Source organism: Phyllostomus hastatus, unplaced genomic scaffold (genome assembly GCF_019186645.2).
Source record: "Phyllostomus hastatus isolate PE091 unplaced genomic scaffold, TTU_PhHast_1.1 phas_scaffold_39, whole genome shotgun sequence".
Taxonomy (NCBI): domain Eukaryota; kingdom Metazoa; phylum Chordata; class Mammalia; order Chiroptera; family Phyllostomidae; genus Phyllostomus; species Phyllostomus hastatus.
The window spans coordinates 3009770-3028651 of NW_025334028.1; the positions used below are offsets into that span (position 1 = coordinate 3009770).

The window sequence follows — 18882 nt, forward strand, 5'->3', positions numbered from 1 at the left end:
CCCAAAAAGTACACAGATACCAAGCAGTGGCAAGAAGTGGCAGAGTTGCTCTCTGCCAGAGATGGTTGGCTGGAAACACAAAGAGCTGTTTCAAGGGCCAATGCACAAATTTTCATTTGCAGCCACTTACCCTGAGCCCTGGCAAAGGTGGGAACAGGGTGGGCTAGAGACACCTGAGGAGAGACTGGGGACAGAAGCTTTGGGAAAGAGAGCTGAGAGAGTAGACACTGGCATCCTGGTGCTGAGTCACTGCCCACACAGCAACAGCCATCTTGCTCAGGCAGAGCACTCTGCTATGAGTGGCAACAGCCTGAGGGGAAAAAATACCCCCTAAACCCAGAAGGGGCTCTGCTCCGGCTCTGTGGTGCTTAAGCCTGACTGCTGAGTGCAGAGTGACTGTATTAACAACTGAAGGAGTCAGCCACAGACAGTAGATCCCTGGCAGTCTCAGAACTGGCTGCTTCAGGTCAGGTGGGATCAATATCTGATGCCACCAGAGGTAGATCCAGAAAGAAAAAAAATGGGGTAAATACTAGAGATTTCTGGCTAAGACTGAGGCATAGGTAGATACACTTTGCATCCTCACACTATCAAAAGAAGGACAACAAGAAATTTATGAACAAAACCAGAACTGGCAGAAAATCAAACTGTATGGAATTCTGAAACTGAGAAGTTATAGAAGAAACATTCATCCAGACTAATAGGAGGGGTGAAGATGGCCAGCCAGGATGGAAACAGGTAGCAGAGGCTGAGCTGGGCAACTGCGGAGGAAATGACTCATGGCAAAATGGCAGCTGGCAGAGCAGGAAGTCCCACATTTGCGTGTGGATAAACCCAGAGGAACGACTGGGGAACGAGACAGAGCACACAACCCAGGGCTCCATCATGGGAATATAAAGCCTCAAAACCTCTGACTGAAAAAATCTGTGGGGGTTGAGGTGGCAGAAGAAACTCCTAGCCTCACAGGAGAGTTTGTTGGACAGACTCATAGGGTCCTAGAATGTACACAAAACCACCCACCTGGGAATCAGCACCAGAAGGGCCCAATTTGCTTGTAAATAGCAAAGAAGTGACTGAAAGTTGGCCAAAGCTGAGCAAGCAGTATTGTTCTCTCTTGGACCCCTCCCCTACATACAATGCCATGATGCAGCCACGTGGGTTGTTCTGCCCTGGTGAATATATAAGGCTCTGCCCTTTACTACATAACAGGCATGCCCAGACAAAAAAAAATATGGCCCAAATGAAAGAACATATCAAAGCTCCAGAAAGAAATACAACTAAGTGATGAAGAGACAGCCAACCTGTCAGATGCAGAGTTCAAAAAATTGATAATCAGGATGCACACAGAAATGATTGATTATGGTTGCAAAATAGAGGAAAAAGAGAAGGCTATGAAAAGTGGAATAAAGGAAAATGTACAGGGAACCAACAGTGAAGGAAAGGAAACTGGGACTGAAATCAAAGGTTTGGAGCAGAAGTAAAAAATAAACACTAAACCAGAGCAGAATGAAGAAACAAAAATTAAAAAAGAAAAGAAAAGAAAAGAGGCTTAGGAACCTCCAGGACAACTTTAAATGTTCCAACACCCGAATCATGCAGGTGCCAGAAGGAGAGGAGGAAGACCAAGTAATTGAAAACTTCTTTAAAAACAAAATGAAGGAGAACTTCCCCAACCTGGCAAAGGAAACAGATTTCCAGAATCCAGGAAGCTCAGTGAGTCCCAAAGAAGTTGGACCCAAAGAAGGACACACCAAGACACATCATAATTACATTACCAAGATTAAAGATAAGGAATCTTAAAAGCAGCAAGAGAAAAGGAGAAAGATAATCTACAAAGGAGTTCCCATAAGACTATCAGCTGATTTCTCAAAAGAAACCTCACAGGCAAGAAGGAGCTGGAAATAAGTATTTGTAGTCATGAAAGGCAAGGACCTACATCCAAGATTACTCTAACCAGCAAAGCTATCATTTAGGATGGAAGGGCAGATGAGGTGCTTCCTAGACAAGGTCAAGTTAAAGGAGTTCATCATCACCAAGCCCTTATTATACGAAATGTCAAAAAGACTGATCTAAAAAAAAAAAGATAAAAAATATGAACAGTACAATGACAACAAACTCACAACTATCAACAACTGAACCTACAAAAACGAAAACAAACTAGCAAACAACTATAATAGAAACAGATTCACAGAAATAGAGATCACATGGAGGGTTATCAGTGGAGAGGGGGAGGGGCATGAATTGGGGTAAACATACATGGAACATGAAGCATAAATGGTAGGTACAAAATAGACAGGAGGAGGTAAAGAATATTATGGGAAGTGGTGAAGCCAAATAACATATATATGAACCATAGACATGAACTAAGGTGGGGGAATGATGGTAGGGGGGTGAGGGGACAGGGTGGAGGAGAATAAAGAGGAGGAAAAATGGGGAAACTGTAATAGCATAGTCAATAAAACATATTAAAAAAAAAGAAATAACAGTGATAAATACTAGAGGCTATGGAGATGAACTCCACTATGGTCTTCTCCATGATTAGGGATATTTTCTTTCTTGCATAGCTTTTTAACATCCATTTCTTTTCCATCAAGTTTGTGCATATTAAGTCACTAGATTTTATACTATAGTTTATTTCTCTCCTTTTGTATAACAGTCTTAATCTCTTTACAACCTTCTTTTTTTATTTTTAATTTTTTTAAATTTTTCTTTAAAGATTTTATTTATTTATTTATTTTTAGATAGGGAAGGGAGGGAGAGAGAGAGAGAGAAACATCAATGTGAGGTTGCTGGGGGTCATGGCCTGCAATCCAGGCATGTGCCCTGACTGGGAATCAAACCTGCGACACTTTGGTTCACGGCCCGCACTCAATCCACTGAGCTTCGCCAGCCAGGGCTTTACAACCTTCTTAATACTGGTTCATTTGCTGTTGATAGTGGGATTGCATGACAGTATCATTTTGGTGGTTGTGTGTTTCCTGGGCTTTGTGGTTTTGTTCTGGCAGTATGAGCACAACAGCATACAAGACGTGGTGGGTGGAATGACCCTCAGTCAACACCTGGAGGGAAGAACCCACCAAAGAATGACCCAACAACAGACAAAACCCAGTTACATCCAGAGAGCCAACATAAGTGCCATAAAGGGTATCCCAAGAGCATCAAGTTCAGGAGATCAAGGAGACTGCACCACTGAATCTTATAGGTCACCTACCATAGAAATTCACACCACAAACTCATGGAGTCAAAACATCAATTTAAGAAGCAGAAGGAAACAAGGAGAGTCTCCCAAATATTGGGAAAACCAACAAACAACCAGCAATTGAAAGAAAAGGAGTGCTAAATAAAACAGAGGCAAGTCACTTGTCAGATACTGAGTTCAAAACAATGGTTATAAAGAAGCTCTAGGAGTTCAGTGAGAATTATAAAAAATTACAGGAAAACTATGAGGAACTTACTACAAACTATATCAGCATTAAAAAAGACACAGAAACTATCAACAAGAGCCAAGAGGAGATGAAGAATACAATTTCTGAACTGAAGAAATCAAAAGCAGACTAGATTAAGCAAAGGATCGAATCAGTGAGCTGGAGGGTAAGGTAGAAAGGAACTCCCAAAAAGAGCAATAAAAGGAAAAAAGACTCAAACAACAATAACAACAACAATGAAGAGGGGTGAAGGTAACTGCAGGACAACATGAAATGTAATAATAGCCATATAATAGCAATATTAGAAGGTGAAGAGGAGGAGCGAGGGATAGAAAGCCTGTTTGAGAGTGTAATGATGGAAAACTAGCCTATGAGAGAAAAACTCACACAAATCCAGGAAACACAGAAGATCCCAATCAAGAGGAATCCAAAGAGGCCCACTCCAATACACATCATAATTAAAATGGCAAAATTCCAAGACAAAGAGAGATTCCTAAAGGCAGCAAAGGAGAAACAGGAAGTAACATACAAGGGAGCCCAGATAAGGCTAGCAGCTGACTTCTCAATAGAAACACTACAAGCCAGCAGAGAATGGCAAGAAATATTTCAAGTAATGAAAAATAAAGGCCTGAAACTGAGAATCCTGTATCCAGCAAGGCTTTCAATTAAAATGGGAGGGCAAATAAGGAGTTTCTCAGACAACAGAAGGATGAAAGAATATACCTACACCAAACCAGCTCTGCAAGATAAGTGCTTTAAGAAAAGCACTGCAAACCAGTGCTTTAAGAAAAGGAAGAAAAGGAGTGAGAGAGAGAGGAACACAGGTACAAAGAGGGATAAACTGGCAATGAATAAGTACTTATCAATAAATGTAAATGTATTAAATGCTCCAATCATAAGACATAGAATAGCTGAATGGATAAGAAAACATGACCTGCACAGATGCTGCCTACAAGAGACCCACCTCAGAACAAAAGAATTACACAGACTGAAAGTGAAGAGTTGGAAACAAATATTCCAAGAAAACAAACAGGAAGAGAAGCCGGGGAAGCAATACTTACATCAGACAAAATAGACTTCAGAACAAAAGCCAAAAAACAAGACTCAGAAGGACACTTCATATACTCAAGGGAAGATTCCAGCAAGAAGACATAAACATTGCAAATATATATGCATCCAACATAGGAGCATTCAAATATATAAGAAAAGTCTTGGAGGACTTCAGGAAAGATATACATACCAACACACTGATACTATGGATTTTAACACCCCACTGTCAAAAATGGACAGATCTTTCAAACAAAATATCAACAAGGATATTCTGTCATTGAACAATGCCCTAGATCAAATTGACTTAACTGACATATATAGAACCTTTCATCCCAAAGAAACAAAATACATATTCTTTTCAAATGCACATGGAACATTTTCAAGGATAAACCACAAGACAGGACACAAAACAAGCCTCAACAAATTCAGAAAATTGAAATATGCATTTTCTCAGATGGCAAGTGCCTGAAACTAGAAACCAACCTCAAGGAAACAATTCAAAAACACTCAGATTCATGGAGATTGAATAGCATGCTATTAAACAATGAATGGGTCAAGAACGAGATCCAGGACGAAGTCAAAAAGTTTCTGGAAACAAATGAAAATGAACTCACAACATTACAAAACTTATGGGATACAACAAAGTCAGTCCTGAGAGGGAAGTTCATAGCGATATAGGCTTACCTTAAAAAGACAGGAACATTTCAAATAAACAACCTAAGCCTACATCTACAAGAACTGGAGGAACAACAACAAAGACAGCCCACAGCAAGTAGTAGCAAATAACCAAGATCAGAGCAGAATTAAATGACACAGAGACTAAAAGCATGATTTTAAGGATCAATAAATCCAGGAACTGTTTCTTTAAAAAGATAAAACAAAATAGACAAACCATTAAGCAGACTCATCAAGAAAAAAGGAGACAGGACCCAAATAGACACAATAAAAAATGAAAGAGGAGAGATTAAACTAATGCCACAGAAATAGAAAGGATCATAAGAAATTACTACAAATAATTACATGCCAAGAAATTTGAAAACCTGGGTAAAATGGACAAATATCCTAAAAAATATAGTCATCCAAAACTGAATGAAGAAGCAGCAGAAAGTCTGGACTGACCAATAACAGCTGGTGAAATTTAAGTAGTAATGAAAAAAATCCTGGCACACAAAAGCCCTGGACTGGATGGTTTCACAGGAGAACCTTACAAAACATTTAAGGAAGATATAACCCCTATCATTCACAGACTATTCCAAAAAATCTAAGACGATGGAAGACTCACAAATCCTTTTTATGAAGCCATCATGATCCTAATCCAAAACTAGATAAAGACTAAACAAATGAAGAAAAAAAAATAGGCCAATATTGCTGATGAACATAGACACTAAAATCCTCAAAAACATATTGGGAAACTGTATCCAGCAATACATCAGAAAGATCATACGCCATGGTCAAGTGGGATTCATTCCAGGGATTCAAAGATGGTACGATATTCACAAACCAATAAACATAATACATCTCATAAACAAATGGAAAGACAAAAATCACATGATCGCATCAATAGAGGTAGAAAAGCATTCAGTAAGGTACAACACCCATTTATAATAATAAAACACTTAGCAAAGTGGCAGGGATCATACCTCAACATAATAAAGGCCTGTATGAGCAACCTACAGCCAACACCATACTCAATGCACAAAAACTAAAAGCTTTTCTAGTGAGATAAGGAACAAGACAAGGATATCTGCTTTCAGCAGTTCTATTCAATTTATATTGGAAGTGCTAGTCACAGCAATCAGACAAGAAAAAGAAATAAAAGCCATCCAAATTGGAAAGGAGGAAGCAAAACTGTCACTGTTTGCAGATGACATGATAGTGTGCATAGAAAATCCTGTAGACTCCACCAAAATACTACTAGACCTAATAAGAGAATTTTGCAAAACAGCAGGATACAAAGTCAATATTCAAAATCAAAGACATTTCTGTACACCAGCAATGAAGTATCAGAAACAGAAATCGGGAAAAAAATCCCTTTTGATATAGCAACAAGAAACATAAAACACCTAGGAATAAACCAAGGAGGTAAAAGACCTATACTCAGAAAAGTACAGAATACTGAAGAAAGAAATTAAGGAAGATACAAACAAATGGGAGCATATACCATGTTCATGGACTGGAAGAATTAACATCATCAAAATGTTCATACTACCCAAAGCAATTTACAGATTCAACCCAATCCCTATTAAAATACCAATAACATATTTCACAGATATAGAACAAACATCTTAAAAGTTTATATGGAAAAGTTTAAATCTGAATAGTCAGAGCAATTTTGAGAAAGAAGAACTAAGTAGGAGGGATCATAATGCCTGATATCAAACTATATTACAAGGCTACGGTAATCAAAACAGTTTGGTACTGGCCTAAGAACATATACATAGATCAACAAAACAGAATAGAGAGCCCAGAAATAAATTCATGTCTCTATGGTCAATTATTATTTGACAAAGGGGACAGAAGCATAAAATGAAGAACAGTCTCTTCAACAAATGGTGTTGGGAGATCTGGACAGCTACATGCAAAAAAATGAATCTCGACCACTAACTTACCCCATACATAAAAATAAACTCAAGATGGATAAAAGACTTAAATATAAGTCGGAACATCATAAATGTCCTAGAGTAGAACATTGGCAGGACAATGTCAGATATTCCCTGCAGCAATATTTTCACCAATATGTCCCCTAGAGCAAGGGACATAAAGGAAAGAATAAACAAATGGGACCTCATTAAAATAAGAAGCTTCTGCACAGCTAAAGGAAACATCAGCAAAATGAAAAGGGAAGCAACCGTATAGGAAAAGATATATGCCAATGATACCTCAGGCAAGGGTTTGATCTCCAAAATATATAAAGAACTCACACAACTCCCCTCCAGGAAGACAACCTAATTAAAAAATGGGCAAAGGACCTGAACAGGCACTTCTCTAAGGAGGACATATAGAAGGCCCAGAGACATATGAAAGGATGCTCAGCATCACTAGCCATCAGAGAGATGCAAATTAAAACCACAATGAGCTACCACTTCATACAGGTGAGAATGACCATCATAAACAAATCAACAAACAACAAGTGATGATGAGGCTGTGAAGAAAAGGGAACCCTACTACACTGTTGGTGGGAATGCAAACTGGTCAGCCAGTGTGGAAAACAGTATGTATGGAATTTCCTCCGGAAACTAAAAATGGAACTGCTTTTTGACACATCAATTCCACTGCTGAGATAATTCCCTAAGAATCCTGAAACGCCAATTCAAAAGAACCCATGCACCCCAATGTTCGTAGCAGCACTATTTACAATAGCCAAGTGCTGGAAGCAACCCAAGTGCCCATCAGTAAATGAGTGGATCATATTATAGTACATTTACACAATGGAATAGTACACAGCAGAAAAGAAAGAAAGAGAGAAAGAGAGAAAGAGAGAAAGAGAGAAAGAGAGAAAAGAAAGAAAGAAAGAAAGAAAGAAAGGAAAGAAAGAAAGAAAGAAAGAAAGAAAGAAAGAAAGAAAGAAAGAAAGAAAGAAAGAAAGAAAGAAAGAAAGAAAGAAAGAAAGAAAGAAAGAAAGAAAGAAAGAAAGAAAGAAAGAAAGCTCCTACCCTTCATGACACCATGGCATGGATGAATCTGGAGATCATTGTGCTAAGTAAAATAAGCCAGGGGGTAAAAGACAAATACATTTTGATCACATGTGTAAGTGGAACCTAATCAACAAAGCAAACAAAGGCTAAGCAAGGAAAATATAATCAGATGTTGAAATAAAGAACAAACTGACAGTAACCAGAGGGGAGGCAGGAAGGAATAATGGTGGGAAAAAGGGGAAGGGTCATCAAAGAATATGTATAAAGGACACATGGGCAAAGCTAAATGGAAGTAGGATTGAGGGTAGGAAGTCGGTATGGGTAGGGGAGTGGGATGTGGTGGGGGGAAATGGAGATAACTGTACTTGACCAACATTAAAAAATGAAGATAAATTTAAAAATTTTTAAAAAGAAACAAACAAAAAGTGGTGTGTAGTGTGCAATTGTAACTCACCTAACTTTAGCATTAGTTTATCAATGTCAGGTGAATTCTGAGGAGCAGTGTAATATGGTGTGAACAGAATCAGATAAGGACTCTAAAGAGCCAAACTGTTCACCACTTGCTAGGTTTATAACCTTGTAAAAGTCATATACCCACTCTGATCAGTGTGATTACGTATGCAATGAACACAATAATGTCTGTCTTGAGTAAATCAGGGGGTACGCATGGAAAGTGCTTTTCCTTGTGAGTAGTTAAGTATGGCTTCCTCAGTGAAGCCTACCCTGTCCTTCAACCTATATTAGGTATGAGTCTCACATGATGTGATAGTTTGATAGCACTTATCACATTTATATTTATTTTTATTTGTAACAGTAAGTGATTTTTAATTTTAAAGTCTCTCACATCTGATGGTTTCTTTGATAGAACTTAGCACATTTGATTATTTTTATTTGTAACATTAAGTGAACTTTTCATTTTAAAGTTTACATAAATGCAAAGTATTATTTTACTAGTCAGTATATTTATGAAGGCAAATAAAACTGGAAAAAGTGAAACAAGTATTCCATTATCTTTCATTAAAAATTTTTCAAGTATAGCAGGAAAATAGCATAATGGCAATTTCATATAGATTCAGACTTCTATTGAAACTTAAGGTAGGTATGTGACTCCTATATTTTCACTTCCAACATGATTATAATTTGTTTTGCTACCAACTTCAAGAAGCTATTATACCTGATATAAACCATACTTTTATGTGAAAATTTCCCAAAACCTTTCTTTTCCTTTCACAAAGGTGAAATGTATTCTTATTTTCTTGTATCAAATATTAACTAGGATACTATTTTCTAAATTTGAATTAAGTTGGAAGGTTTGTTTCTTAATAGTTCAGATATCCAGGCTGAATACATTTCATTAGAGATTTTTAGATCCAGAGACTAAAAGCTAAAGAGTTAGACTCTTTAACAATCAGCTTATAAAGTCAAAACTGTTTCTAATAAAAATTTAAATTACATCCAACAGAATAATATAATTCTGTAAACTGTAAGTATTCCCTTTTGAAATTCAATTCCCTGGCCCTGTAAATAAATGTTTCTATAAACTCCTAGACTGTCATTATTGTCAGCAGACTGATGCTAGTCTAGATCAGTTTTCCAAACTGTAAGTTGTAGAACATTGGTGAGTCATAAAGTCAACTTCATGGGTCAAGAATAACATTTATAAAAAGAAATAGAAAAAGTATGACTACATTACATATACTAAAGCTAAGCATTACTTTTCAAGCAGATTTTTATATAGACCTAAGGTACACACAAGTCTACTGTTGTATAAATGTAGATCATGGTCAAAAAGTTTGTAAGCCAATAATCTATATCAATCACACTTAGAGCGAGAGAAAGAAATGTCCTTTCCATTTTCAAATAGCACTTTAAATAGAAGTGATTCTGTGAGAACTGACCAGATTTCCAAACAATGATTTCTAAAGGTTCAATGAGGTCTAGTGAACAAGTTTGACATTTTAAAGTGTCATCATTTAGAAAATTTTGAACTTGAAAGGATAAATCATGTATGGGTATTATGGGTAAAACTGTGAAAAAAAAATCTCTCCAAGGACGCTATATTATTCTGTAAATGTTCATTTATTTACAAGCAATGGTTAAAAAATTCATGCAAATTTTTACCTTAAATGTTTACCTTTAAATATATTCTGAGTGATTTCAAATCATTTTCTTTTTTGTTATGATATTCTCTCATGTTTAGAGAAGTCAAATGATGAATTTAAATTTATAAATCAATTACTATGTTTTAGGAAATAAATATATACACAAAAGTGCTTTTTGGTCCTAAGAATCATATGGCATGCACTATTTCAGGTTATTTTAAGTTCATCTATATCTTACAATAAATTTGCCATTTGAGAGCTTCTGCAATCCATACTATCTCTAAAATTTCACAGAAGTTTTGAGAAAAACAGTAGCTCAAGATAATTTTAAAAACAATTTTATACAGGTGTTATTTGCTCTAGACAATGGAATGTTCCTGTTTGGGAGGAGGAGCTGAGATCCACTAACTGAAGATGTAAACTGTGAGCAAGCTGTTCACAACTATCCATTCTTCGTTAACTCAAATGCAAATCAGTATTCGGTTAGAAATAAGACACCACTCAGTAAACACAGTTGCAACAACATAATGAACACTGGTGACTAAGTCCGCAGCATTATCTATAACGAAGGAAACCGAACCACGGAAAGAACTGCGGATTTCCAGGTGTGCGCTTCCTTAACCATGCACTGAAGGCGTCCTGAGTGTGAGCGGCAGATCCTGCACAGCAACTGGGGTGAGCGAGGGCGCCTGACTCTACCCGGGTGGAGCCCACGCACATGCGGACCTTGGAGTGGTGCAGGGCTCCTGGAATCTGCCCACACATGGTGGGGGGCGGGGGCCGCAGTGCTGGCTTTCTACAGCAGATACTTACCTGCAGACAAACGCTAAAGTGAGGCCCACAAGTCAAGCTACCCAGTCCAAGAGCTTCCACGGAGACAGGCAAGCGGCAAGCTAGGTAACAACCTCAAGCTGTCAGCAGCACTTGATAGAGCAGACGGGAACTGGCTCAGTCACAGCCTGGCTCAGGGCTGACGTCTTATGTGCAGCCCGCTTGGAGTTTAACTTTTCCACTTCCCCAGGACCCACGATTCCAGGAAATGCAATGACGTCAGCCCTTTGAACTCCATTAGGGAGGAGGAACAGACCATTTTAGACACTGGAGCAAAGAAAGGAGTAGGCATACAAACATCCCAACACTCTGGTCTGCTTTGGAGCTACATTTGTACACAGCAGTGAAATCGGAAGCTTAATTTTTTACACCTTGAACAGTATGTATGTTTAACTTGCAGCCGCATTGAATATGCAACAGGTTGCCGATGAAGCAACAGCTTATTTTGGCGTGGGTGGTGGAGAGTAGGGGGCTGTGGGGGGAGAGAGAGAGAGAAACTGTCTTGATCAAGTAAGCGATGAAACACTGAGCAAAGAACCAATTACACTAAAATGCCTTAAAGCATGTTGAATAGATCTAAAACTCCTCAGCTACTAGAAAAGTAGTATTTTTTTATATATTCAGAGTTCCCTAAATAAGTTTTCAAAACTTCAAAAATAATTTCACAGAATTAAATCTTTCTCTAAAGCTCTTCTTACCTGTTTCATCTCCAGTCACAGCCATGACGGTCTTCTGCATACAGACCTGCCCACTCTTCCTTTCACAGGCCAACACAAAGTGTTCTGACTAGCAAGCATGTGCAATTATAAGTGGCAGTGCTGACCTCACAATGACATCACTGGCCTATCACTGCTATAAATATGCTTTGTCACAGATGAGCTCACCAAAACTAAAGCCCTGCAATAAACCATCGAATGTTCATTTCTCATTTTTTCCCAAAAAATTCTGTTGAGAAGGGTTCTTTTTTTCTTATGGGGCTATTTCTTTATTATTATTTTGTCCAAGGTTTCTAAATAAGGGGCCATAAGCCCTATAGACTTTTCATTAAGTTGGGGGCGGGGAAGAATACTTGGAGATTTAAAAAATAAACAATTGACAATCAGCCCAGAGAGATGCTGTAAAGCACCGTATTTTGCCATGTATAATGTGCACCCACATTTTTGGTCCAGACTTTCAGGGAAAAAAACGTTTGTAATTTAATTTTTAATTAATTAATTAATTTATATTTAGATATTTAATTTTTGTATTATAAAGAAATTTTAGCATTTGTTTTTGAACATCTTATAGTACAAAAAATTTTATGTCACAAATAACTGCAAAACACAACACATACAAGGTACAAGAAATTTTGAAAAAAATTAAAAATACATATAGATACAGAATTAGTACTACCCCTGTATAAATGTGCATCCTTATTTTCCCACAAAAATTTGGGCAAAATATCCCTGTGTGTTATACACAACCAAATATGGTAAACAGAAATGTATTGCATAGATACTTCTAGATTCTCCAAGTAAAAATGACCTAGCCACCTTTGTTTACTTACAATACATTTCTATTTGTTACACCAGAAAATCCAGCTGTTCCTAAGGTGATGTAGAATTTGCTAGTTTCACTGAAGAGGTGTATATATGGAAATTTTAAATATTCAAATGTAGCCAGTATAATATAGCGCTCTTTCATAAATATCAGATTTAACTGTATGGACTTGCTCATATTTGACCTTTTTGGCCCACAAAAGCAGCAATTATATGTGGCTCAATCTAACACATCATTTTACTAAATTAAAATCTCTTGAAAGGAATTTTGTAACTTTTTAAAAATTCATAAATAAATTGCAATTACTATTCATAAATTTAAAGAATATGTCCATTTAAAAAAGCATGTCTGAATTTATTTAGGGTTACTTAATGAAGATTTGACACAGGAAGAGCTGGATCACTGTAAATTTTGCAATTCAAGGTTGGACACAAAATTGGAGCTGTTCAACAGTATAATGGACCATAGCCTGGGGAAAAATCATTGGCATCTCTAGGACACAAAAGTAAGTGACATGTCCCTGAGACCTTTTACTTTCATCAGTGGCTTGTATAAAGCCCAGTCTCTTGTATGATTAGAATTCAAGCTGACCTTAAGTCAATGAAACAACATCCCACCACATTTTTGCCTTATTTGAAGAAGTATCTTCTCATAAAATCAGGGACACTTAGATGCTTAGGAGGAGAAACATCAGGGAGAACCCATGTTTTCACTAATTTTCCAGAACATATAAACTGAAGACATCCTGCTAATAATGTGTAAGCAAATCTGGGGAACACCTTAGACATCAACCCTATCAGAGGTTCTATAAAAATATCTTGTCATCACATCCACACCTAAGGGTGTGGATCTAAGACTACTAGTTGGTTTTATTCACATTTTAGAAAGTTCAAATTATTCTCAACATTTGTTTAAGTTGGCACTTAGGTGCTTAATACATATTAGTGTAAAAGAAAGTGTAAAGAAGGAAAGGAAAGTGGTAAGTTGGTTGCTTGGCTGACTACTATTAGAAAGTTTTAGTAAATTCTATGCACCCCCAAAATTCAGTTAATCAGCACACAGAACTAGTAACATTTTCACTAGAGGAAGTGTATTTTACTTTTATTCAGTAAATGGTCACTGAACCCACTTATCATATGCCAGGGACAGTCCTAGGGACTAAGGATCCCTGTCCAAGCAGAAGTTACCATCTAGGCAGGAGCCTGAGGATCACAATTCAGTGATACGTGCTCTGAGAAGGTGCAGTGGAAGCTGCAAGAGGTGACCTAAGCCAGTTGTGGAGGTCAGGGAAGGTTTTCTGGGGGGAGTGCTACCCAAGATGAAACATGAACAAGGTCTCAGGGCAAACAGCAATGTGTGAAGGCCGTAGAAGAGAGCGGGCACAACACAATACAGGAAATTAAAGAAATCCAGCATAAGAGGGAGAAGTGAGAAGGAGGAAGTAAGACCCAGATCAAGCAGAGGCTGGGCCATGTTAAGGTCTGACTCTGTCCAACAAGTAAGAGGCATTCATCCATGGAAGGGTTTTGAGCGGGAGGCTGACATGATAAGATGTGAATTTTAGAATTACCACTGTGAACTGTAGAATTGAAAGTATAACAGAGAAAGGGAAATGTTCAAGACACAGACTTCTGTTTTTAAGAACTATTAGCTCCTAGAATCATTGGGAGGAATGAAGAAAGAGAACCTAGCTGAACTTTCAGGGAGAATTTCCTAAAAAATGAGCCAAGAAAGGATATGCTGTCCTCGGCATGATTAGGAAACTGAGGACACTGCTCCAGAGCTACCAGCTTGAGGCCAGGCACCTGGCAGGCCCAAGTCTGCTGCAGAAATCCAGGTGAGAGGGGACAGCAGCTGGTACCAGAATTATGGTGGGGGTGGAGAGGAGTGCAGGGACTTGTGACTTAGCAAGAAGAAGAATGAATAAAGAAGGCAAGGGAGAGTAAGACATGACACCCAGGTTTCTGAATTGAAGCAACAGGATGGGAGAATCCATTACTGAAGTAGAGTAAACAAAGGAGAACTGGGGCCTCGAAATGGATGGGGAGTTTTAGATTTAAGAAGTCAAGATGTATGAGGAATATGTCCATAGCTGACTGGAATCAGGGGCAGAGTCACAGTGAACTGGAGCCATGGGCAGGCATGAGTTCATCTAGGGACAGTACACAAGTCAGATGAAAGAAGGCCCAGGCTGCAACCCTGAACACCACTAACATGTAGAGATGGGTGGAGGAAGGTTAGACCAATAAAGGAGCCTGAAAGAGAGGCAGGAGAGACAGAAAAAAAAAATGGAAAGAATGCAGTATCAGGGAAGTGAAGGAAGCACAGGTCAACAGTGCTAAATACTGCTGAGGGATTCAATCAAGATAAGAACCAAGATCTCAAAAAGAAATTGCTGTGACCTTTCAATGGGATAAAGAATAAGAGAAGAATGTCCACCAACCTGCTCTGTTTATTACCAAACTAGAACTCCTGGCTATCATCATTTTTAAAAAGAAGAAGTAAAGGAAAAAAAGAAGAGGCAAGACAAGGAGAAAAAGAAAACAAGAGGAATAAAAACATCTTATTTGTGTTTGATATAAATATTCACATAGTATCAGAGATAGAGTCACAGAACCAGCATATTATTAGAAGTAATTAGTTTCAAGGGTTAATAGTCAAAAGATACTTTGAAAAAAATCAGTAATATTTTTCCACACCAGCAACAACTAGAAAATGTAATAGAAAGGTATCCTTCAAGAGAGCAACACAACCTGGGAGATGTGATATATAACTTGGTTGACTATAGTTAATACAGTGTGTATATTTCAAAATTGCTAAAGAATAGATCTTAAAAGTTCTCACTACAAGAAAAACAAATTTGTAACTATTTGTTGGGGGTAGATGTTAACTAGATCTATTTTGGTTATCATTTATTGTGACTTATACAAATGTCAAATTGTTATGTTGTACGCCTGAAACTAATATGACGTTATGTCAATTATATCACAATAAAGAAGACTTTAGTTCTCCCTAAATTAATCTATAAATCAAATGTAATCCCATCACTGATTTTATATTATTACTTAGAAACTCAAATTTATTCCAAATGCACATGAAAGAGTCATGGTTCACAAACGCTAAATCAACACTTCAAAAAAAAAGACAAAAAAGATGAACTTGTTCTGTGAGATAACAAATAGAGTTCTGAGACAGATCAAGTGCACATGAGAACCTATTGTGTAATTAAGACTGCCTCAGAAATTAATGGGGAAAGGGCAAACCATCAGTAGGGGAAAACTGGCTCCATACTCCTGCCTAATACTGTATACAGAGGTGAACCTCATGTGAATTATGAACCTAAATGTAAAAGGTAAAACTATGAAGCTAACAGAATTTTTGTAGAAAATATCTTTGTGACTGAGGGAAGAAAATAGTTCTTAAATAAAACTCTAAAACACAACACTTGTGTGTTATCTATGCAGAACTCACTATCAGGGTATCAATTAAAAACCTCTCATTGTTCAGGTATGAAGTTTGTGGTGGACTTTCTATATTTAACAGATTAGAAATGATTATTTTTTTATGATTAATCATTTAGATATAGAGGTTTCATGAATATGAGGAATACATACAGTCCCTGACTTAAGGTGGTTTGCCTTACAATTTTTGAATTTACAATGGTTAAAAAGCAATATGCATTCAGTAGAAACTGCAGTTGGAATTTTGAATTTTCATCTTTTCCAGGGCTAGTGATATCAGGTCTGATCCTGTCTCCTGATGCTGGGCAGGTGGCGTGAGCTGCAGCTCCCAGTCAGCCAGGTGATCACAAGGGTCAACAGCCCAAGCTCTACAGTGTTCAGTGTGTGGCATGACTGGGCCCAACTGAGCATGCATAAGGCAGGCTGGGTAAGCTATGGTGTTCAGTAGGTTAGGTATCTTAAATGCATTTTCAACTTACTACATTTTCAATTTACAATAGGTTTATCAGGATGTAATTCCACCATAAACACACCATAAACAATTTCAATGGGTGGCTTTAATATACATTTAAAAGAAAACATTAGGGTTTTGGGTAAGTACTATGAAATTTTTTCATACTCCATAAATTCTACCACTACAGTTCTTCATAAACCCTTATTACAGTCCACATTTGCCTCCAAAATACCTAGGAAGAAAGCTAATTAACAAGAGATTTATCAATTATATCTGCATATTTCCATACTTGGAAAATTCTCAAACTAAAGGAACTAATATTACTCCCCTTAAAATCAGTGCTATATCGTAAGTCCTCAGCAAATGGTCCAAGAATAATAAAGTTAAAAACCAGAATTTTGAAAGTTCTAATAAACACATTATAGTTACTATAAGCACAACTGAATAAAACTAAAATGATGCACAACTCAAATTTAACTGAAAGCTTACATTCCCCTAAAAGCTTAGGGCTACATTCCAACTCTTTTATTTTACTACTATCAGCTTCCGTAAGAGGCAGAATAGGCACCTCAGATTTCAAACATACTATGAACGGTCTAAAGAAAAAAAATCAGCAACTGCTTTGAAATAAGATGTCTATATAGGACTTGAATGTAACAGCTGGGGAAAAACCCAAAGTCACTGTATCACAGACTGGCTACTTCAATCTTCATAAACTAGGTAATAAACATAATTTAGATACAACATTTATAATCCTCTTAAATAATAGATTATTTACATAATTAAACAATTCACTTATGTTTTCAGTTCCCTTTTTTCATCATGCTACTCTGAATTTAACTTTTCTTTACAGCCAATAAAACCTGCTAAAAAATAAAAATCATGTAATGTATTTAACTTGTTTAATATACTAAAATATTTCCAGAAGGGCCCCCCATCTACCTCCTGTATATTTCAGAACACCATAACACCACCACTGAGTGGTATGCTGTAGTAACCCACAGGTACTCTAAATGCATCAGGTTAATAAACTATACCTTGGACAACCACCTGGCTGCCTGGGACAAAGAACTGCTGTGTGCCGTCAGCTGCCTGCGCTGCGTACTGCACAATTGTAGCACCTGGTGGAGGAGCTCCTGAATTTGTCACTGTTAATGCCTGCAGTCCCTGAACAACATCAGATCCTGGTTTAGAAATCTGGATTGTTCCACCTTGAGCTATAGCAACTTAACAGAAAAAAAAAAGAAACATTAGAGAATTCCAAGCTTCATTTTTAATAATCTCATATTGGAAGGACACACTCTGGGTCTATGTATTACCAATGCTTCTCATTCTCAATTTACCCTTATTTCTGTGTGCTGAATTGATAAGGAGATTCTCTTTCACAGGACAATACTCTGAAAGGCTCATAAACATTTGAAAATATCTTATGTTCAGAATTATCTGAAATACGTAGAGCCCAAGGAGCCTCCCTCCTTCCTGGCATTTATCCAACTAAATTATTTAAGAGGAAGAATGGAGATATAGCAGGGAGCAAGTCCAGCTTCTTGATTTTCTCTGTTCTTTCAGATATTTTTAGATAAAGAGCATTCTTCTAAAATTTAAGAAATGGTCAGTGAAATTCCACTGAGCATCATAAATACAATAACTTTGTTTCTTCACTAAGCTAATACTTTTCTAATTTATCATCAAAAGAAAATAACTTTTTATGGAATATATATTTTTGTTTTTAAAGCTTAAGACTACAAAACTGTAGCCTTTACCATTTTGATTATGTCAGTATAATCCTGAAGTATAAAATGTTTAGTTGGAAAGGACCTTACAAGGTAACTATTGAAACCATTTTTGCTACAATATTTGCCTTACCAAGTGTCTTGAAATAACTATCTCAGCTAATGGCAACAAATATGAGCAGGATTTCTTCTAAATATGGAGATTTGCCAGTTGTGTTTAAAAATTAACACATTAACCGAGAGTTTGAAAAGAAGAATCGATCAAGTGAAATGTTTTAAATTTTCACTTGACAAGACAAATAAACCTAAATATCTGAGAGTTTGGTATACTTTCACATAAAGATTATGACTCCACGTTTTAGTTTAGATACTAGAGATGAAGTGGAACAATGGCTATCCTTTTTTTTAAAATCACATATAAAAATCACATATAAACTAGCTAACTAGATTTAACAATGAAGATAAAAGTAATACATCAGAATAACACAACACTGATAAACCAATGTAAATGCCTTATATGAATGTTACAGCAACATCTAAAATACACTCTGAACATTTCCAACTCATTCCCTAGGCATTTTAACAGTATTTAAGCAAAGGACCACTTACGTGAAGACCTGATGGGATAAGCCTAACACAAAAAGATGGGTTA

At 37.1% G+C, this 18882-nt stretch overlaps 1 protein-coding gene across 23 annotated transcripts in view; it reads right to left on the reverse strand.

Moving 5' to 3' along the window:
• Window positions 1-18882, reverse strand: part of CREM (cAMP responsive element modulator) — an 81312-nt gene that overhangs the window by 11843 nt on the left and 50587 nt on the right. For 10 of the 23 annotated variants that reach the window (XM_045820233.1, XM_045820231.1, XM_045820227.1 and 7 more), the window contains one exon: window positions 17535-17723. The exons of 9 other annotated variants lie outside the window; for them this stretch is intronic. In XM_045820233.1, coding sequence (XP_045676189.1) covers window positions 17535-17723 — 189 coding nt within the window. Of the gene's footprint in view, window positions 1-11025; window positions 11224-11741; window positions 11810-17534; window positions 17724-18882 lie in introns of those variants that run through there. 4 more of the 23 variants (XM_045820247.1, XM_045820246.1, XM_045820250.1 and 1 more) reach the window with 2 other exon arrangements.